Below are 23928 nucleotides of genomic sequence, written 5' to 3' on the forward strand. Positions count from 1 at the left end.
CACCTTGTCACATGCAAGTGAAAAAGGTCTTCACCAAAAAAAACAGAAACTTGCAGCTTATGTAATCTGATTCGAATAACATAAATGACAAATTGAAAGGCAATATAGATGTAAATGTTGTAATTACCATGAACCATATTATTAATTATGATATTATTGATTTTCTTCGATCAACACTCGATGAAAGCATGTTAATGTTTTGGAGAATGTCTTATGAACATTGAACAGATGAACAAGACTACCATGCTCTGCACCATACAAGCAATAAATTTTCTGCCTCAAAACACCTCACTTAAACATGTAAATACATAAATTAATCCACATCCCTCCCTTGAATGAGAGTGAATGGGAAACCTTTTCCAACAAACCTGACTATAAGATGGGCAAATAATCCACCCATTTACAAGTATTGGAGTGACTTAAATGACCATCTATATACAAAATATCCATTACACCTCTATTTTGATTGAGGTGAAGTTTCTGTATCCATGGTAATAGATGAAATTTGATGGTCTACTGCCTTCAGTCAAATAGATAAGATAAATGTCGAATTTGACCTCTATATCTAGCATGGCAATGGCAACATATCCCACCAAATAAGCAACTTGGACCTCTCACTTCTATACACTTTTTCAGGCTGGATTCAACAAAAGAATCAAACTTCCTTGCAAATCCTTCAAGCTGCTATGATATACCACCAAAACTTGCCCATACAATAATTACACAATTGACAAGACCAAAGACATAAATCAGGACCACAGAAGCTCAGATCTGGAGCATCTTCTGCTACAAAATATGGCCACTATGGTAGTAGACAAAAAATGGTTTGAACGTACAGCCTGCAACATGTTTTACTTAAGAGGCACTCTTCTTGTATACATTTGTATACGAAAAGATAAGAAATGACAGATTTTGGCATTCCTGCCTTATTTTATATATAACTTAATTGACGGTAAAGGTATCAATATTTGTCTTCCCCTGTATTGGAAGTAGTCTCTTCAACATTTGCGGGTGTCAATACATCATCACAGCTGTTCCCACTTTTTGTTGGACTTGCAGGGTGGCCTGCATTGGTAGAGCTCTCATTTGGACTAACTTTGAGGTTAGCAGTCAATGGGAATGGCTCCTGAACATAAACCATACAAACAATCTTCAGCTTCTTCAGCTTTCCTGTTAAGGTTTATGCTCAAAGAAATAGTTGGATGTCAAGCAATTCAATTTGATCAGATGACCAAAGATTACCTGATCCCCAGCCTCTGGTCCCTCAGAGTGAAAAAGAATGGGACGGCATCGCTTATCCTCATTCATCAGGCTGGAATTTTGAAAATGTGTTACAAGAGCAGCTTTTCCTTGTATCCGAGCATATGCTAGAGAAGCAACCTTTTCACTATTGAACTTTTCCCACTTCTTTCCATTGAATGCCTGCTAGCAATGAAATAATGTTGTTGAAAGCTCTTCCACAAGTGCATTAGCACCACCCCACATTGATGGATGCATTCATAGGATTTAAAAAATAAACTAACTTAAATTCAAATGAATAATCTAGAGGGAAAAAGCTGATATTTGAACAGACCAACTGGACTAAAATTAACTCTCAAAAGTTAGGCCCATGTAATGTTGCAAGTAGCAGATGCAATCAAATTCAAACCAATGTTCTGAGATGGATAGACACTATTAAATGTAACCAAAATTTGTAAAACTAGAAAATCCAGAAACATAATGCATACCGTTGAATAGCTATGACCACTGTAGGGATGGAACTAGATTTTGATTTAGGATTTAAAAGACTAAAGTGCACATTTGTAAAAAATCTGAAACTCCAAAGAATGAAGAAATATTGTTCTGATGTCATCTAATAATCAGCCAATTTGAAAATTGATGGGATAAAACAAACCTCATAGAAAGGAACGATATTAGCTGGAGAAATCATATTTATAAATGCATAACCAACATTGCATTTATTCTGCACAGAGACGTAAAATGTTAGCTATGGAGTATCATTATATCAACATAAAACCAGGTCATCCTTAAGCTTCTGACTAAATATTGAGAGAGATAAAGTAAAACTTACACACAACTTCAATTGCTTAAATGTTTTTACCTTAAAATCAATTGGCAAGTAGAGAAAATCATATGTCCCACGATGGTTTTCATCAATAGCTGCTAAAAGCATCTTAGAAGTATACCTTGCAATCAAGAGTGAAATATGTCAGTTGAAGAGCACAATAAATCTCTGTAGACAGAATTTGAAAATTGCTTTGTGGAGGTCCTACTTCAAGTATATCATTCTAATCAGTAATACTCATCACATGGAATATCAAAGGAGTCCAAGGTCCCCCTAACCAGTACAAATAAACCATGAAAGAATTTTGTACAGCACAAAATGTTTTTTATTCTCAATTGAATACTAGTCCAGTACAAATTGCCCAGAGAAACCAAAATTAATAATATTCCAAGATGTTCAATGGGTAGAGTTTTGAAACACAACTTACTTATTTGGGATGTTTTTTATCATGAGTGTTGTGCGGTTATCTTCACGTCGCATGATTTTATCCAAGTCAAGTTGATATTGCTTCTTATTATCTATTTGACTTGTACTGTTATCTGCACGCCTATTTCTTCCTCGGTCATTCAGCCCATCTCCAGCAGCATTTATTGGTCCTAGAAACCCACCTCTGAAAAACATGTGACCCATATGATGCTGGGGGGACAGCATCCCCAAACTTGGGGACCCATTTTCTGTCATGGTGTTTGTAATTCCAATTCCAGCATTTGCAGCACTGTGCCCACCCATACTTAACATAGGACTCCCATTTGCACCACTGATACCCATGCCTCCAAGTGATCTGGGATTCATAAAGGATGCATCAGGTGAATCTGTGAAATAACCAAGGTGTGAAGGATCCCCTGAGGGAGCGGATCCAACATGATGATGGTGTGATGATACGACAGAATTTATATAGGATCCCTGCCTCCCGCTATAGGAATAAACTTGTTGCTGAGGAAGAGAACCTGCATTAAATGAATGCCCTATAGATGGTGTGGACCATGGTGAATTTTGCATCTGATGAGAATAAGGGGTTGGACTACCCCATAAAAATTGTGTGCCTGACAAAGTACTGATTCCCCCAGAACTTGAAGTTGGGTGACCAAATGATCCAGCGTTGGAAATACCTATTCCTGCAGATGGTCTCAAAGAAGAAAGGTTATATTGTGTAGAAGTTGTAAGCCTCCACGATTTGCATAATAACACAAGATTTAGACCAAAATTATTTAAACTTAAAACAAATGAATATGACAAATGTATTAATTTATTAAACTTTAAATCTAGATAATTATGCTAAACAAGTCCCTTCAGCCTTTTTATATTAACTTATTTAGGAAAGGAAATATGATTACTCATTACATTGCATCACTCCCTTCTTAAATGGAGGCCATGAAAATGGTTGCAGAACTCATTTATGATACAGGATATATGGTCAGTGTAATGCAGAGTATCTTCTAGGCTCGTGAACACAAGAAATTATTACCTTCAAGAGGCCCAAAAGAAGTGGAGTTTCCCAGTACTGTTCCAGTTCCAGAGGAATTATAGTGAATGACCTGCATCATAGAACCATTTTTCTCTGGAAAAGAATGTGGGTGGTGGAATTGGCTTCCCTTTCCCAGATTGTTTACTGATGAGATTGGATCTATCTGATTAGATCTTCTCAGCTCATTGCCAATAGCTCCAACTTTGGCTGAAGGGGACACCAAAGGTGGCAAGATTGCAGCCAATCCTGGCAGGGGTTTGTTTATCGCAGAATTCATTCCAATACCTGGTGAGTGATTTATGTTGTGGAAAGAGCCAGTGTCACTGGGACTGCTGAAATGTGCCCAGCTGCCTGTTTGTATAAAAGTAACAATTTATAGTCACAAGTTACAACAGATTAGCAGTTTATATTTTAATGAAAATACTGAGTTTAGCTATTTGGTCATTTATATTGTCAGCCATCTATAAATGATCATATCAAATATGCGTACAGAAAAACAGATGGCATGCAAAATATACCAAATAATGATTAAACTTCAAACCAGTTATGAGAAACAGATTTAAGCAAAAGATCCACCTGGACATGGATTCTTTTAATTTCTTAAAACTAGAATTTACAAAAAATAATGTTTTCAATCTAGTCCAGTTGCCCTGAAAACTACATCTTGAGATCCCCAATCTCACGTCAAGCTACTTTGCAATTCGAAAAAAAATTAAATCTCTATGCATTAGGCTAAAGAATATCATAACATTTGTTCACACATAACTTATGTACTTACTAATGGTATGAACACTAAAAAGAAGAGAGTCGTTTCCAATATTTTCCCAGTAAACAACCCATCTAAATAGAAACTAACCTGGAGGTGAACTGGTCAATGGAGAACCAACTTGCTGCCGGAAATTTCGAGTTTCGTCTTGTTCCAGTTCTTGGCTTAGTTGTTGCATCAAGCTGGAAAATTCACAGATTTACAAGCATACTTAAAACACGTGAAGCATGGACCAAGGATAAAGCAAAATCAAAGTGCATTACCACCGTGTTTTTTACTCTGATAGTACATACAATACATACAAATAAAAGAAGCGTGAACTGATGCAAATATATGCTAACATCAACATCCCATTAAAATATGAACCAGAATCTACCAATGCATTATTAACCCTTGTCTTCTAAACTTGCATTGTCAAGATAAAAAAGTTTGTTCATTCCTTCAATTTTATATTTTTCCTTAGACTTGGTAGTTGTGCAACCATGCTAATCATCTACATCTAAACTATCTTCTATTTCAATTTCTTCTTGTATAGTAACCATGGGCTTTTTTGAGTCCTCTTTATCCTAATATTATTCTTTGGATGTGGTTTTTAAGGTAATTCATCTAGTTTGAAATGACTATACTAATTCTTTGTGTTCTTTTCTTTTCGCACCACAATGTTTTTAACCTTCCAATTACCTTTTAAAAAAAAAAAACTCTTTTTGGAAGACTCTCCTTCACTTCTCTTCCTTTCCTCCTCTACATAATACGCTTCAACACACACTTAATCCAAGTCCTTTGGATTGGTAGTAACTAGCCTCCTTTGAATGTGAGTGCTGAGCCCTCTAAAGATATTTTGTGTGCATGTCCTCCTCATCCAAGTCCATGTCGTTCAACATGGCTTACCTTATAAACTCTGTAGTATAATCATATGTAATTTTGCCACTTGTTTGTCTGTAATAGATTCATGCAATCCTTTGATATATTTTGTGCCCAATGGAATATACATTCCTATGAATTAAATGAAAATATGTAAGTTCGTCCTAATTACTTACAAAAAGCTGCTTCTTTTTTTTCATATTAACTATGTAATATTTAACCATACGAGAGCGTGTCCTATTTTGAGGCATGCATAAAAAATTCTTTGTGCCCCATTAACTTTAAGTCTTTATATATAGTAAAATCTACTTTAATTTTTTAATCCACAAATCCAACATTTCTACATTAATTTCTCCATCAAAGCTTTTTATATATTATTATATAGTAAAATATACTTTAATTGTTTAATCCACAAATCCAACATTTCTACATTTATTTATCCATCAAAGGTTTTATTTTGTAGTCTGCTTCAAAAGAAGTCTCCTTCCCCTTTTAACTCCAAAAGCTTCTTTCAAGAAATGCTCCTTTGTCATACCTCCTGCTTCCCCTATGCCATTTTTTTTAGTAAAAACAAATACCAAATTACCAACAAAAGATTGTTCTTGTGCCATGTCCATTTCTTGCCTTGGAATGTGCTCTTGTCATTGGCCCAACCATTGTTGATTTTTCATTACTCCTTCCATGCAGCTTCCAATGGGATCACTTGTACGTTTAATTCCTCCATGTAGACTTTTTGTGCTCTTGTCACTATCATTCAAGCACACACTTCCTCAATCCACAAAGATCAAACTCCCCCAATACCAAAATGATCCATAAACTCTCAACTTAGTAGAATGGAAGAACCACATAATTATTTCTATTGTTCTACTTGATCCGATAAATGACAATATTTTAAAGATGCATTAATGTTGTACAAAAATTAGAAATAAACATTCTGGAAATTAAATGAGTCAACACAAATAACTCAACAATTTAACCTATAAACCCAACGAAGGGAAGGACCAGCTTTGGCTGTGGCAAATAGTTTGCCTACCTTAGATGGAATTAATGAAAGAACAAGTAAAGCAATTGCATACAACAATGGTTGTTCCCTACTACTCTGTATAGCCTCAACAAACTGAGAACAACTGAGTTCTCCAATTTCTCACAATTACAATGCTCAAATCTATCCTGCTATATCAAAATGCATACTCTCCACCTTTGTATATAGATGTTGGAGATGCTGGAGCATTCCCTTGTGCCCAAGGAGAATCCCCTGGAAGCTGTACTTGGAAAGGATGTTTCATTTCATTTCTAAGTTTTCAACAGACAGGTCATTTTGGAAGTGCAGATTCGACTTATGTGCAAGACTGCCTCTGTGGACACACAGATTCAACCTTGAGGAAAAGAAACAACCCTATTTGCTTCGCAACCTCAGTTTTCTAGCAACCTGCTTCTTTTCCCATCTAATTCTCAAATCCACCGTATTGTCCAAGCTTTATTTTCCTGATCCTCATAGATTATAAACTGATATTAAACAACCATATTAACATTAGAAAATTACAGGTTCCTCCTTTATGAATTGCCTAGAATTGTACAATATTTTCTAATCTTTAGATTCTTAGAAGGAAGCAAACTGCTAGGTTTCAATCCAAAAGATAAAGCAAAAGAAGCTGGCTAGGCTTCTTTTCAGCCAAATCTTAGATACCATTCTGAAACAATTAGGCCTTTAGCTTGGATTTAAGTAAGAAGTACTCTACGTATTATTTTAATTTATGGCCTGCTAAGCTTTTAGTGTGAGAGTTGATACATCTCATTTTCAAGAAACATCCTCAAAATAGGAATCACACGGATTGAGTTGGAATAAATGCATGGACTAGAAATAAATTACTTTTTGGCTGGAACTGAACAAATATTTTATCAGTCACCATATAAGCTTGTTGTGAATGCATTGTTACTTGAATTCTTTTACTATCTGATTCTCAAATCTGCCTTACAATTCAAGTTTTATCTTCCTGATCCTTGTGGCTCATAAGCTGACATTAAACAGCCATATTAACATCAGAATATTACTGGTTCCTTCTTTATGAATTGCCTAGAAATGTACAATATATTTCTAATCTTTCGAAGGAAGCAAACTGATAGGATTTAATCAAAGAGATAAACAGGGAAATAAGCTGCCTTAGGTATCTTTCAGTCAAAACTTAGATATCATTCTGAAACAACTAGGCCTTTAGTTTGGATTGAAGTATGTACTAGACATATTGTTTTAATTATGAAGCATGAGAGTTGATACATCTCATCTTCAAGAAACCCTTCTCAAAATAGGGATCACATGGATATAAATGCATAGATTGGAAATAAATTACCTTTTGAATGGAGCTGAAAAAGTATCTTATCAGTCACTTGTTTTCTTTCTATATATACTGATGTTTTATACATTCCAATATCAACTGCAAAATTTGCTGATACCTGAGTTAAATCTTCAAAATGACTTCAACCGTCTAGGGACGAAGTGACATGGGGAAATTAGATGATAACCATTCTGGAAACAAAACCAGCATGGAACTTGCATGCAATCATTCTCAAGCTAGGCCAAAATCATATGCAGAATTAAACACATTTGGAAGTCACAGCAACCATGATAGTATAAGACCCTATTACAGAAGGATGATACAGTTCCAATACTTTGACATATACTGCCACGTGCATTACTGAGGTTGATAATCGTATTTGTATAATGAGTTTGTGAGGACAAATTCTAGTTCAAATAGAGGGAATGATAAAAGGAAGAAGACTCACCAATTGCTCATAAATAATAATAAAATGAATTAAATCATTAACAAGACTTTTGGCTCTTTTGTAATTTGAAAACACAGCACGGGACCCCTCAAATCGACATATGTTACATGGTCTGTATTATCAACACTCTGTTTTTCGTCAAGTGGTATTTTGACTGATACATCTCCCAAAGTAAATGCAAAAGCATTCATTCCATGATCAGCATGCAAAATTTTATGTTCTCTATTAAATTTTTATCAATCTGACAGTGGATCTCTAAAATTTCTGCCAGTCATCTTCAAATTAAAAAATTGAAAAATAGTAAGAGATTTAGGCAAGGGCAGCGCAAAAAAGGAAAAAAGGTTTAAAAACCCCAAGCATTCTACATATTCAAAAAGAGGTCTATTAATATAAACAGTAGCATTGAATATTAAAGTGGTCCTTAAGCTGAACTGATTAGAATGCTAGACTAATATTAACAGAATGGTCAGTATCATCAAGTGGCCATGCTCTAGCGGTAAGGCAGGAGAGACTGCCATGATGATGACCCAGCTTCAAACCTTGCTGGGATTGCCCCTGGATTGATTATGTGGGTAGGTGGCTAAGCAAGCGACCGCCAGATAAAACTGGGTGCAATTTCCAAAGGCTGTGTAATGAATATGATGACCCCTAGGCATGGCTTCTTAACCAGAAGGTTTCCTATGATTCACCGTGTGCTACTATGATAGAATGTCTATATTTTCTGAGAAAAAGAAATCTGAATAGCATGTGTGAAGAATCCCTTGCTTAGCTTATGCTATTCAGCTGAGCATACTAGATGTGTCCATGTCTTGGTGTGTTTCCCTCAATAGTTTGTTTATCAACATAAAATATTCTTGATTTTGACAAATGGAACCTATAAAATGCACCTCCATTGCATTACCAGAATCCATTTAAAAAATTAATGTTTTGGTCTTAACACAAATATGGCTTCCCAAATTAACAAGAATGGCTTCCCAAATTAGCAAGAAAAGAGTTGCAACAATGCTTGGCCTAAATTTTTACTTCTGACCGGTCCAATACAGCTTGTCTTATTTGTTGTACATCCTCAACTACAATTATCAAATGACTATCTCAAAATAGAAAAATGCAGTGTTCCAATTCTTAGTATTATACCTCCGTCTTGCTCCTCCAGGACGACTAGGTTCAAGCTTAATGCGCTTCCCAGCAATATCACTCCTGTTTAAATTCCTAAGGGCTGCCTCAGCTGCTCTTACATCATAGAACTCAATAAATTTGTGATGTCGCTTGTGGGGGGTCTCCCTTATCTGTTTGTTACATGAGGATTAGCAATGATATCATTTCCATGATGAGGATCACAAATGTACACTTGAAATGTTTATCAAAATCAGTAGTTCACCTCTTTGACTTCTCCATAAGCACCAAATATTTGACGGAGCTCATCATTTGATACTGATGCATCCAGGTTAAACACAACAAGAGTTCCTTGATTCACATCCTTATCTGAGGGATTGTCCTGGCAATACAGCAGGGAAAGAATATTAAAAAAAAAATAGTATCATAGCACATTTGGTATATTAAGATCATAATCACTAGAAAGCTTAAACTGAAGCCTTAGCAGACAATAAACAAAACCATCCTTTAGAATTGAGATGGCCACACCCAACAAGCAGAAAGTAGTTGAGCAACAATTAAATATCTTATACATATATTTTGTATAACCTTAGTTCTTGATTCACAGGATGCTCTAAGGAATACTAGTCAGGTTTGATGCATTCATAAGTTAAAGGTTATCTACCAAGGTCAAGTGCCACACAAATCTACCTATTTACACTCTTCAGTTAATTGAAATTTTGCAAAATTGGAGTTGATCTCTCCATCATTTGTATCGTGATGACAAGTTTTTGGATTGTTAGTGCTTAAGGAGAATAACTGTGTCTTATACATGAGCTTAACAAACATCATATGCTCTGGGATAGAAATAAAGGTCAAGAACCAAGAGTCTTCCTTGCCAACTTTGGAATGAAGCCTGTCTAATATGTAGGGATAATTATCTTTGCAATAATTAAGATAGAAAATAACCATCGAAAAGGATAAATAGAAGACATATCAAGAGAAAATGTGAACTGCATTATTTTTTACCAATCCCAGTCTCACACCTTGTATACAATTTCACGTCTCCTTCAACACTCCAAAGAAAAGTACAGTTAAGCTAATGAGCTAAGAAGGCCACTACTGTTTTATAAGATATCTTATTTACAAAACACAGAAAATTAACCCGATTTCTAAATTCTGCACTTAAATGCCTGTGTACTTCTGTGATACTTGCCAATGAAATTAGGCATAATACATTCCTTACCCTGCCTTTTGCAACCTAATGTTGTTCCGAAACAAAAGTGGAAAGTCATTTTAATGGATTACAAGGTTGCCTCCATCTGTAAGGAAAGGTAAACATGTTTGTGGTAGCAGAGAGACTCACCAACCATACACATGTAAGGCTTCTTACTACTAATTTTAGTACCCTAGAAGTGACAATTGAGATTTTAGAAAAATTCTGAATAGCTTAAGGTTACTTCATTGGATCATTCATAATCACGATCATAAATCCTAAGCTGCTTCTCATGAGTTTTCCAAGTTGGCAGTAAACTTTTACATGGTGCACATAGTCAAATGAGCTAGCAAGGCTCGTAATAACTGCATGAAAGGTTATTTGTGATTTCCCTTGAAAGACAAACACAAGGTGGCTTTACTTTGCAGAGTATTGGAGAAATCCCACTAATCATTTAGCCATCTAAATGACCCCCTTTATAGACTTGCATGTCTATTATAGATGGAATAACCCCAATAATGTGTGTTCGTAGTGACACAAGGGAAGATCATCCAAATTCCTATTACTACTCAAAGAGTTCAGCATAAGTAATAGGGACTATTCCAGTTTTCTGGTGTATGCCCCTAATGATCGAGATTAGGTTCTACTAATCTATTTTTTATGATTTAACAATAAACTTTACAACAAATCTAATTGCAATGCTCAAAATAGAAAGCTACACCATCATAAGTAAATCTAGTAACTAGGGATAAGATTTCTTGCTTGAAATTAATGCCAAAGAAAATCTATCCTAGCATAAATAAAATAATATTTCTCCTTGTTATCATGGAGCCCTCATAGCTACTCTACCAACAAACAAGTGCAACAAGACCCTCCCTTGGTACAAGCAAGAAAATCCTTAACTTAAAGGCACATGACCAAAATAAGGATGCACAGTCCAATAGATGAAAAAATATTCAACAATTTCTCTAGATGCTCAGCTAGAAGATTCTGCCCAAAGGAAGGGAAAGATGGAGAAGGATCACTGTCACCAAAAGCCTTCGGAGCCAAAAGAATGATGAATCATTAAATAGTGATTTTTTAATCCAATCTGGGACATTTGGATGCAAATAATTAATGTTGTCAAATGAAAGAGGAATAGGTCATATATAAAATAATATTTCTCCTTGTTATCATGGAGCCCTCATAGCTACTCTGCCAAGAAACAAGTGCAACAAGAACTCCACTTGGTCCAAGCAAGCAAATCCTTAACTTAAAGGTGGATGACAAAAAGAAGGATGTACAATCCAATAGATGAAAAAATATTCAACAATTTCTCTAGATGCTCAGCAAGAAGATCCTACCCAAAAGAAGGGAAATCGAGCTAAAAATGGAAAAGGATCACTTTCACCAAAAGTCCTGGGGGCCACAAGAATGATGAATCATTAAATAGTGATTTTTGAATCCAATCTGGGACGTCGGGATACAAATAATAAGTGTTGTCAAATGAAAGGGGAATGGGTCATATATAGGCCACAAGGAAACAAGCTAGCTGTTTATGACTGTTTAGAAGGCCAAAAGATCATTTTATGACATAATGTAGCCAGGTCACAAGTTTTCAGAAAAGTAGCAGCCTAAGTGGTAAAGATGCTCCTTAAATTTGGGATATTGGTTATGTTTTCTCTGCTCTAAATTTATCAATGGATTACCTTAAATTTTAATATAACATGTCATCACAGACTTGGTATAAAATGCGTTGGACCTTATTGTACAAGCCAAAAAAAGTACTGTTGTTTATGTACTAGATACCCTGATAAAGGAAGATCCATGATCCGTTCCATATTTCTGACCTTAAAGAAATATGTGGAACCAAACAATAAGCACAAAAGTGCTAGAATCTGAAGTTATACTTAGTACAAAATTCAAGCCCTGCAACATTGCATTCCCTGACAGCTAATCAATTAAAAGGGTCTCCCAATTAGAGATGCTGCATAAGTATCAGACGCTTTTCTGCGTCATCACCCTACCCTTCTCGAGCTTCAGAAATGCTTTTTGAGAGTGCACAAGCATTTTCTTTCATGACAGAAGAATATATGTTTAAGTAATGCTATTTAATAGGGCCCTGACCTTGATAGACAATCTATTTTGACAAAGCTTCTAAGCTCTACTCTAAGACGTCCCTTACAACTAGCACATAAAAAGTGCTAAGAAAAAAAACATGTTATTGTTTCAAATATTAATTATACAAGAAGCTACCTAAGAGTTTGATGAATTTTTGAGATCATTGAGGAAGTATGACACTTTGATTGCCAATGGAAATATAGGTGAAAGAATCAATATTACATTTGTAGAAACAGTTCATGATAAGAAGAATGCAATTGCACAAGCATCATAACATGAGAACAAGAGCCATTAGTCCACTGTTCATTTCTGGGAAAAGCTTTTCACAATTCTGTAAGAACTGATATTTTTTTTTTTGTCATGATTATTTTTTGACACATACTTCTAGTCAATCACTTCTAGTTCACTCATGGAATGTTTCAGGCATTTTTGTCCTGAGTTTTTTTAATTAATTCCCAAGAAATTGCAATCTTGATTCCAAGTAATGCTACTATGGTGTAAACCTTATTGAATTATCTTTAACATTTAGGAATTGACAATTGACAACTCTATATTCAATTCTGTGCACTTTTTGCAAAAGGTATTTGGTTGGGGTCTCATTGGATGAGTATATAAAGAGTGACTCAGAATCAAGAACCAATTTTGTTATTGATAGTCCCATTGAGGCATAGTTGTACTTAGTACTGTATATTTTGTGTGTTTGTGTGTGTGTGCGTGTGTGTGAGTGAGATTTATGCTTTTGTTGCCTTAGAGCCTTTTGTCATGATGAAAACAATGAAAAAAATGATTTCTGCTATACTAGAATCAATGAATATATTTTTATACATAAACATGCGTATTTGTCTGTGTCTGTGTCTATGTCTGTGTGTGTGTCTAGACTTGAATTTTGGGATCACCTGGAGACACAACCTGCCATCCCCATCCCAGACAATGCCATGGAATATGGTCCATACAGGGAGGCACGTGTGCGTGTGTGTGTGTGTGATTTATGATTTTCTTTACAGCCTTTTCTCATGATGAAAACAATGAAAATAAAAAATTCTCCTACACTTGAATCATTGAATACATATACATACATACATATGTATGTGTGTGTGTGTGTATGTCTAAACTTGAATTTTGGGATCAAATGTATAACTTAACTTGCAAAAATTTGAGTTTCCATATATATACTGCCATCCCAAAGAGATGCCCCCCCCCCAACTGCCCTCCTCGAGACACATCCTGCCATCCCCATCCCAGAAATGCCATGGAACATGGTCCATACAGGGACATTGGCTGACCAGTTGATTTCAACTTGTGATAGAACTTAAAAGATCCATGTTACTTTTATATCAAACTCTGTACTAACTTTTCTACAATAGAATTTGATATTTCTTTTGTATTTTTGTGCAGCAGAGTTAGACATAATATATTATGCAATATTTCTTCTAAAGAAATTTGGTAGATAGGTTGTCTGCAGACATTTTCAATCAAAATTGATATTATCATTATCATAAGTATACCTTCGGGATGGAGAAATGAATATCAAGTTTTCTTCTTCTCAGTGGTTTACTTTGAAGGGCACGCATTGCACTTCGAGCAGCACGAATATCATAGTAAGATATCATTACAAAACCACGATGTTTGCAAGCCGTGTACAATGTTCTGATAGCACCATATTGCTGTTCAAACAAAGACACTAATTAGAGTTGAAATTGTTTTCTTTCAAAATATAAGTGTGAAGGAAAAGAAGAAAAGCAGTAGAGAACAAAAAAACCTATAATAAAATTAAAAAAATTAAGAAATAGTTCTGAAATCCTAAAAGAAGATTTCTTAGGGGAAATGCAACAAAAAATAAATTTAACCTTATGCGGAATATGTTAGGACTTATCCAAATACAGAACAAACAGGATTAAAATGAATAGAAAGCAAAGTCCCCAAAGAGTGAAACTTCTTCATGAAACTCATAAATATCTGTATGCTTTCTCCAACTCCACAGGCATTGCCTCCCTGGAATAGAAATTGAATAGAAAGAACGGGATAATAAACTGTAATATATTCTAATAAAAATAGCAAAATATTCTCCAATCATTCTTGCTTCAATTCTTCTGCAATACACAACAAATTCAGCTATTTATTATTGAAACTTTAATGCAAGCCAAGCTTCTAAGAGTCTGCAAGAATTAGTCCCAGCTTATCTAGTGAAATTTGCATATAGATATAATCAACTAGCTCCATGCATGCCTTAGCACTCCATACATAATCTCAAAATTTGCATGATCTGTAAATATATCTGTGCCACCACATGCAACAAAATGTGTCACGCGTGAGTCTGCAACAGAGAGAGTAGGGAAGCCCGAAGAGGATATTGATTGAGAGGTTTATCAAACACTGGATTAGCATCAAACCAATGGACTACAAGTTCAAAAGACATTGACCATTAAGAATCAACAACTCGGTCATTAATGCACTTGACGATTGGGTCAATGCAGACATTTATGCATCATCAAATGAAAAGTGAAAGACAGTTAAACACAAGAATTGGTAATTTGAGGCTATAATTCAAAAAAAAAGCTTGCAAAGATGGATTTACTTTCAGGATGAACAAAAAATATATATCTAAGAATGGAAGGAAGGGCAAAGACATTTCCCAGATGCTCAGTTCTCTATCCTGCTTTTTGACTTACTTCATTATTGTTATAAATGAAAGGGCAAACAAATAAACAATATCATGCTTTAAATTTCCCAGCTATGAATATATAAATGGAATTCCATTGACATTTAGTAATGCAGCACATGAAATATTTTTTATTCTCGAGCTTATTCACACCAAGAAAAGATGCCTTCAACAATCCTAATTGCAAATTTGCAGAGAGGACGTTTAGGCTCTATTTTTGCATTTTTTAGAAATGTTGCAATTTGTTAGTGAACCTTACATAAAGAAATTTGTAATATTAATTATGTTACCATTGCACGAGTGTTAAAAATATTGACGTTGAAGAACAATTATGCCCTCTCTCCTCTATATAAAAATAATAGAGTTTAGTAATACAGGTCCACAGTCTGGGAGCTGTGTGATGTGATTGGCATGACGTGTTTTACTAACATGACATCTTGGGATTTTCTTAAATAGTTGAGGAATGGATGGAATGGAACATCCTTCTACATCATTCTTCCTTATATGAAATTAACTTGATCAAATATTGCTTTTATAAAGGAATAACAATTCTGAAGTTGCTTAAAACAACCAATCTTCTTTACGTTCTGTATGATGTATGGTGCAAATGTTTCCTTCGATCACTAAAGGCATTGCAATGTAAAACTCGCAGATTTTGGGCATACAGTGTAATGCATATGTGTATATATTGCATTTAACTCAAGCTTGAGAAATCTCAACTTGATAGATTTTACACTTACTATCCTCATCCCTTTTATATCACTTCCAATGAGCTTTGGATTTTTATTGAGGATGATTCCAAATCTACAAATGTAATGTGATAGCTCAAGCTTGGGAAATCTCAACTTGATAGATTCTACACTTTATATCCTCATCCTTTTTATATCACTTCCAATGAGCTTTGGATTTTTAATGAGGATGATTCCAAATCTACAAATGTAATGCGATAGGAAATGGCAGCTTTAAATCCTTGTTTAGGGTATTGGATTATATAGGTAGAGCTACTAAACCATTGTTGGAATGGACAGTTTCCTTATAACAGTTACACAAGTGGAAGCAGTCATGAAGATCCTAGCAATTTCCAACTGCACACCATCTTTAAAGCTTCAACACATAACCCTTCATTCTTGAGTTATATTCTCTGCATGTGTATTGAATTATGAAGTTCATAACAGCATTTTGGGGCAATCTAATTTTCCTTAGATCTTGGCATGGATGCATACACATAGAAGTAGATTTAGAATTAACCCTAACAGAATCAAGAGTGAAACTTGGAGTGACAAGAACTTGTGTCGCAAATTAATGATTTAAATCCTTTGGGTTTACCATAGAGCTTGATCTTAGAAAATCTAGAGCTTAGTGAAAACAGCCTGGCACATGTCCATACAAATTTCCATGGAGTTTGATCAGAACAAAAGACGCATTTTCTAGTAATGCTTTGCAGATCCATGTGTTCATCTTGCACCTTTTCCTTTCAGATTCAAATTTTTTGGTTGAATACACAAGAAATTTCAAATTTGCAGTAAAACTCAAACTGAGCAAAAAGTATTAGGTCCACAGTTCTAAACAGCTAGATGGAGCTGCTTAAGGCAAGAAAGACATTTTCTTTTCTTACTTTCCAGCTCTATGAGTGGATTTTGCACCTCTTCCTTCACAATTCACAATTTTCTTAAGGCAGATTTTTTAGACCAAGAATCAATTCACAGTTAGTTCACAGAACTTAAAAATTTTAATTATTCAAATATGTTACATATTCAGCATGTTTAGAGCAGTGAAATGGCATTTTAGCGTACAGCCTGCTGTAGCTAAATCATTATTTATATGCAATTTACTTCACTGCTAATTCACACCTTTTAAATTTGAAAATTTTAACCTTCACAATTATTTCTATATTGCTCATGTTGAGACCTTTCCCAAAATATTGAAGATATGAGTGAATTTGATACTGTAAATTAAGGTTTGACTGAGAAGTAATTACCAGTTACTAGTCTCAAGGTAACCTATGTTTTGCAGGGCATGACATTTGCATGTGATGTCTATTTGGGCAAACGAAGTCATTTTGTAGGTTTTTGGGTCCCTAGGTTTAGTGATAGTGTGTCTAGACCCCTAGGCCAACCAATTTTTAGTTCGATGAAGACAGTCCCACTCAGTGTCAATGAACACTCCAATATACTACATGTCAATGCATATATACTTTTGGAGTGTTTTCTGAGTGTGAATGTGGTATCTATGATACAAATATGTTGATTTCTAAAAAAAATTAAAATTCACATTATACCTTCAACCTTGTATATAATGAGTGTGATTCTAGATAGTGGCACATGGGGGTGCTACAATTACTTTCTAATCCCATAGAACAATTTGTTTAAATCTCGTGTTAATCTCAGATGCTCATGTTTTATTCCTTTCAGCCAGTGTCCGTCATGCCAATTTCCATTCAATGCTTTTGTTCCTGCTATTAGATTCTCATTGCACTTTGAATATGATAAGATAACATAAAAAACCATCTCTTCAGGCTAACTTCATGAGTTTTTTAACTTCAAAGTGTTCCAATATCAAAACTCCCATAGAAAGATTCCTTTGGTCAAAAAACACTCTTAGTCAGCTTAACGTATCTTTTGTCAATGTGTTTAGACATTGCACAAGCATAGACTTGTCTATATATCAGCATTATGAAAACAAACATCAGCAGCCTCCTCTAGTATTTGCATTAGTTCATTTTAATTTATTCATAAAATGAGTTAAGATACCAAGTACATTTTTCAATTTACCAATTTTATTCCTTGCCAGATACACACCATCAGTATGCTAGCCAAATGTGCATCTGTTTTATTTTACTGGGGTAATAAACATAGTAGTTTTCCCATATTTCTTTACAATTCATTGAATAACTGGTTTTTTAATAATGAACACATTATGAAAAAGCTTCTCAAGATAATGATCTTTGTTCCCACAAAGATCCAGATGGAACTCCATATTACTCAAACGAAATCATTCTAGGAATCCTCATTGATATTTACGAGAGCACAAGACCTAATTCATGAAACATATTTATTTACCTTTTTAATTAATACAAACAGTCAACCACTTACCACACCAGCTTCAGGATTTCATTAAAAGATTAAATGAGTCAACATACAAAACAGAAGTCGTCTATACAAATTGTTGTGTGATCACTTTTCCATCATGCATGGCTCAACGTGAGAGTTACAAATCAATTCTGTTTTGAAGACTACAAAGAATTTCAAAATAGAAGACGAATTCATCATTACTATTCATTTCATAAAGCAGTTTATTTGTTGCTGAATAAAAAAAATAAAGAATTCATTTTGCAAAGGAAAGATTGTCAGCAACATTCTTGGAAAGGAAAGAAAGATATATTTAATGAAAATCCATGAAAAATGAAATAAGAGGCACATGCACATAAGTACCTCAAATAACTGACGGAGTTCAGAGTCCTCAACATTGCTATTAATATTCCGCACAAATAATGTTCGAGAAGGATGTTCACCATAAGGATGCTCTCCGGCAACAGTTCCAATGCCATTTGAAATTCCAAATGAAACAGCTCCATTTCCTACAATGTTATCTATGGTATTTGAATTGTTTATGCTCCCGTTCAAACTTTCTTGAGAGTCAAAATCCAATTCCATACCGCCTCCACTACTAAATAGATCATATTCCTCTAATTCTTCAAACTGGCTGGGGAATCCTCTCATATCCAAACCATCTATAATTCCTGCCAAAAGCTCTTCTTCATCATCAGGAAGATTTCCTATGGCCTCAGACTCCATGTCCTGAGGAGACTCCAGAGCTCTTTCTCTTTGATTTAAGTGAGAGGCTGTTGTATTAACAGATTGGCCATTGTTATCTTCATCTATAAGGTTCACTGCAAACATCAGAGAACATGAAGTGTTAAAAACTCAAATGATATAGCTTCTTAATTGCTAAGATGCAAATAAACTTTGCAGAATGGGATGGAACCATAGACCTTACATTTTTCATGGAACATTACAGGCAATGAACTTGAAAAGAAACTTGCATCAGTTGACCCACAAAAGCCATCCAGCTTGGATTGATAACCCTTGTTAGCTCCATCCTTTGGCGAGGGAATTGCCACAGATGTGTTCTGTCCACGAGCTATAATCACCACATGATTAAGATTTTGTCAGTCATAAAACTATGTATAAATTGTGGAGACAAAAGAATGGTCAAATTTTACCATCGAAAGGGCTTGACTGGTCCAAAGAATGCTCCATTACATCACGCTTATCATATCACCAGTAAGAAAACTAAAACAAGGGTCCGCAAGCATGCCAACTGTGACAAATAAATTTTAATGAAGTATTAGATAATGGTTTTTTCTTTACAAAGAAGCATTCATTTCATTGCCAATTTATCAATCCAAATACACTGTGAGAGAGATATACAGCAATAAACAACCATCTACAAACATGGTACGTTAACAAATTATGCTGCCTAGATTCTGTGCTTACAGTATATAACAAGATCTCTACTGACTAAAATTCTCCAGTAGAACACAGAATACACTGGTAGTTAGAGATATCATGCTGACACAAAGACAATACTGAATCCACTGAAGCAAAGTTTCGATTTATCTACCACAACAATGAATTCAAAACACTTATTTTCATGGACAACATTTTGAAAAGCAAACACTTAATTTTTAGTCTCAATTCTGAAGAGGATAAATACATTTTTTTTTTTATTTATTTATTAAATACTATCACTTCTAGACTCTCTTCTTGTATCTTCTGGACGTTATCATCTCAAACTATTCCATCTCCCAATAAAACTCATAAAAGACATTGATTCCTTATGCCAATGATCCTATGGAGATGAGCACGGGAGGAGTTGGGTTAAAATTTTCTCAGCGGTTAATTTCCAGCTTTACAGCTTGTTCTTCAGAATCTGATGGTACCATTACCAGAAGCTTAATGTTAAGAAATGTTGATAGATATAGACCACTGCTAGGCTGCAATCAACAAATCATATCTTAACATGCAGAGGGTTGCACATTTAGTTGTAAACGAAATTTCCTTCATTAAAAGTAGTACCTCCAATTTTTGTGGAAGAGTTTCTCATATTTTTCTATTTTCCAGAACAGCTGCATTCCATAGGATCGCATGAGCCATACAATTTAGAGCAGTAGCCCCTCCATAAGACCCTAAACCTAGTTGACCCAACAGTCGAGCACACCAAGAAAAATATTTATTTTAGGATATCAATCGGCTACTAGCTGGCCTGCCTAAAAAATATAAGGAATTCAGGATTCAACATTGAAACAAAGGCCAAACATCAAAAACTAAGCAAATTATTTCAGGAAACAGGATAGACTATCAGAATTTCAATGCAACCTCCCTTGTCTATCCACAAGAGATCTTTTAGATAAATAAACTTACAATGTGACCAAGTCATACAACTCTTTAAATTTCTTCAATATGTTTTCAATAGAATTGTTATTATTCCAAAGACTGACTGATAAAGTGTTATACGAGTTCAAGGCCAATGAGTTCACACTCTTGTTTGGATTATAAGTCCCGACTCCCTAATAAGGGTGGCATAGATAAGAAGCGCTGTGGATACTTTCACAGCAAAACCTGATGTCATACAACATCCCAGATATTCTCTCTCAATAGAAAAGCTTCTCAAAAGAAGTGAGTTCAATCCACGAGTCAGCCAGACGGAAGGGAGCTTCCACCATTTGGAAAACTTATTTAGGCATCAGTTCTGATATCATGCTTTCATTCAACATGAAATTTAAGGCAAATATGCAAAGCTGCTATTAACTACTAATGGTAAGATGCATAGTTGACTCTGAAGAATGAGGAATTTGTCAAGACACCCAAAATTCTGGCACATACACGATAATTTTGCATCATGTTACTTCCAGTGGGATAATGTATTCAACGTTGCAATCAGGGACTGCAACTAGACCATCCATATTATGTATACATAAAATTCATGATATTACCCCATTAACTGACAACACAAGTTTGTATACCTTCAAAAGAATATATGTTGTCTAATTGGAAGATATTGAATTTTTTTAGTCCACTTACTGCCTGTATTTATATGTCGTTAACTGCCACATGGTGGCTTCGTGGATACCATGCAAAAGATAATCAACTGTATGTCACTCAGCATAAGGTATCGTACATTTATACAGAAAATTATTACTGTATGCATAAGGTTGTTGGCTCATCAAGATCCAAAGGCTTCCCCGTGAGCCATAGCTACCCATGTGTGCTATAACATCAGCAAATGTGTGGGTTTGATTTTTTATAACCATTTATATATGCTAATGAAGAAAGCAAAATCTGCACAATCAATTCAATATTGCACTTGTCGTGGGATTTTAAATTTAAGATGCTAAAACACAAATTCATCCAAATTAGCGGCATTTGCATCTATACATTCCAGCTTGGGAATTTTTCTTTTTTTAAATTCTCTGAATTACCATGTATTTTCTTGAGTTTGGCAGTTGCAAAAATTAAAAATTTTGAAAAAAAATATTAAAAGCTCCAAATGTCTTTACAAATTTCACAAGCCAAAGCTAACCATGAACCAGTGGTCAGGAGTCCAGAATGGTTATAAAGCACAATCAGAGCATTGTCCAGATACAAACCCCAGCCAATGCCGTAACCCCACCCATAATTTGTCCCACGCAACCTAAACGATAGCGCATAACCTAACCCAAGATTTAGCAAGCCAAAAACAGCAGCTAACGGCAGAAATTGAGAAGACCGAAAAATAATAATATATGTCAAAGATCTAAAATTAATTTCTTTAATTTTTTAGCATGGATTAACTTTTTAGCATAAATTATTTTTTAACATTAATATCAAAAACTTATCCAACATCAAAACCCCGGCCACCAGGCAGAATTCCAAATGAAGCTCAAAATTAGCTGCAATTATACCAAATTTCAATCAGATCAATTCAATAACAAAAAGAAAAAAGACTGCAGAAATTCACTATAGACAATTCTAAAAAAAATTTAAATATAAACTTATAATATCTCGTTTTCGTAACTTCGCGCGACTAAAAAGAAGCAAACAAACAGGTTAAGAAGGAGACGATAAGTAAACATTCAAAATTCGACCTCCCAAAAATTACACAATACGAGAACAAAGAGAAGCAATGCAAGAACAAATTGTATTTTTGCAATTCCCCAGCCTGTGAAAACCAAGGCGCACTGGAGACAATTGCAATTTCTTCTAACGAGTGCAAACGCATAATTATAGCAGGCCAATTGTTGCTTTCATGAATGCTAATAAGAGCAGCTGAGCAGAAGCTCGAATTCTCCAAAAGTAGTACTACAAACACAAACTTTTATAACACCTTAATTGAGCCTGACTCGGTCAGAATTTCTTACTCTCAGCCACTAATTTAGAAGCGACAATCCTCCCGCAGGTCACGGGTTCGAATCCCCGACATGCAAGTCCCTCCCCGATTTGGATCTGCAATTAAACGATCCCGATCTCTGTCAATTGCCACACAATTCTGCCATGATTAGAGTTGTCCCGCACTAGTAATGTCAGCACTCCACCACTGCAGCAGCAAAAGAAAACATCATGCGGATTGAAATGACATTTCAAGTCCGTTGACACAAAAGCCCCGAGGCACCCGTGTTAAAGCGCAGATGTCAAAAATGTTATTACTATATTTTACTATTTTCCTTTACAAAACGAAACTTCGAACACCTAACCAGCTGAATGAATGATTGATGGAGTGTAAAAGAGAGCGAGGGAGCCCCTCTCTGGTACTTTTTCTTTTGTGGGTCATTTAATGTAGTGGGACCTACTTTCCCTGTCCTCTTGCCAAACCCAGAACGACACGTATAAAGCTGGTTTCGTCCTTGTTCAGTCTTGCCATGGCGACACGTCTCCTCTCCGATTTTTCAGAATTTATATCATTTCCATTTTCCTACTCTCCAACATAACGTAAGCATCATTACATGCGTATTCTAAGCCTCACTTTTGTCTTTGGGATTTCCTATTATGGCTTGCCTCTGCCTCCTGCTTCTCCTTGGATGGAAGCAAAAGTAAATAGCATACACCTATTGCTTGAATTCCAAGGCATAGGGAGGAGGATAGTAATACTTTTTGGTTTCTCACAACTTCCCACCATTACAAGCATCACTTCCAAATGTTTTAACTTTTGAGTGCACGCCTGAATTTCTCACAATAACTTGCCCATGCCAAAAACATGGCTGAGTGTTCCAAACAAATAGATTGTCTTTTGGATAATTAAATAAGTACACACTTTGTTTTTTTGTTTTTTTTTTTTGTTAAATTAGTTGGGCTGATTATTATTATTATTATTATAAGTATTTTAAAATTGTGTACAAGAAATTAGAGTTGTTTAGTTTAGCAATTGATAGGATTGTGTAGAATTGATTCACCATCATTCTAAAATTCATGATCACTATCTCAAAATTAGAATAGGTGCAAAAAACCTTGATGTTGATCACACGTATCATAAGTTTAATCTTGATTATTGTTGTCTTGAATTTTATCTACCATCGAAATTCAAGTGTTTCTTTTTGCTCCGAGCTCAATGCTAGAAATTCATACTTCTATTTGTAAATAGGCCCATACTTTATCATTAAAAGTTTTGATACTTAGTCATTTTTGTAGGCATGTCAGGTTTTATTCATGGCTACAAATTGTGTGTGAAATTTGGAATTTGTATCTGAAACACAAACACTCAATAAATCATTGCATGCATGGTTAGTTGATCAAAATCAATAAATGTAAAAACCATAACAAATTGACCTATTGCCTCCTAAAAGATGCGAGTATAGATTTGCTCTCAGATTTATCTAAGCAATACCAGTGACTAGACTACACCAAGACGGAGGATTTAATCTATATGAATGTAAACGAAATGAATGCAA

At 35.1% G+C, this 23928-nt stretch overlaps 1 protein-coding gene across 2 annotated transcripts; it reads right to left on the reverse strand.

The window, feature by feature from the left end:
• Positions 1-292: 292 nt before the first annotated feature.
• Positions 293-23010, reverse strand: LOC131062652 (protein MEI2-like 2). Of its 2 annotated transcripts, none has more exons than XM_057996359.2 (14): positions 22405-23010; positions 19228-19325; positions 19002-19145; positions 18437-18894; positions 13852-14010; positions 9317-9433; positions 9073-9224; positions 4387-4478; positions 3531-3881; positions 2493-3180; positions 2102-2186; positions 1895-1963; positions 1243-1422; positions 293-1126 (listed from the first exon to the last, which is right to left on the reverse strand). In XM_057996359.2, exons 2-14 carry the CDS (start codon positions 19262-19264, stop codon positions 962-964), a joined length of 2697 nt encoding a protein of 898 aa, XP_057852342.2. In that variant the 5' UTR covers positions 19265-19325; positions 22405-23010; the 3' UTR covers positions 293-961. The 2 variants fall into 2 exon arrangements, with proteins under 2 accessions (XP_057852342.2, XP_057852343.2); XM_057996360.2 differs by lacking the exon at positions 22405-23010 and adding an exon at positions 19502-22293.
• Positions 23011-23928: the final 918 nt, after the last annotated feature.

The sequence above is a fragment of the Cryptomeria japonica genome, chromosome 8, assembly GCF_030272615.1.
Source record: "Cryptomeria japonica chromosome 8, Sugi_1.0, whole genome shotgun sequence".
Classification (NCBI taxonomy): domain Eukaryota; kingdom Viridiplantae; phylum Streptophyta; class Pinopsida; order Cupressales; family Cupressaceae; genus Cryptomeria; species Cryptomeria japonica.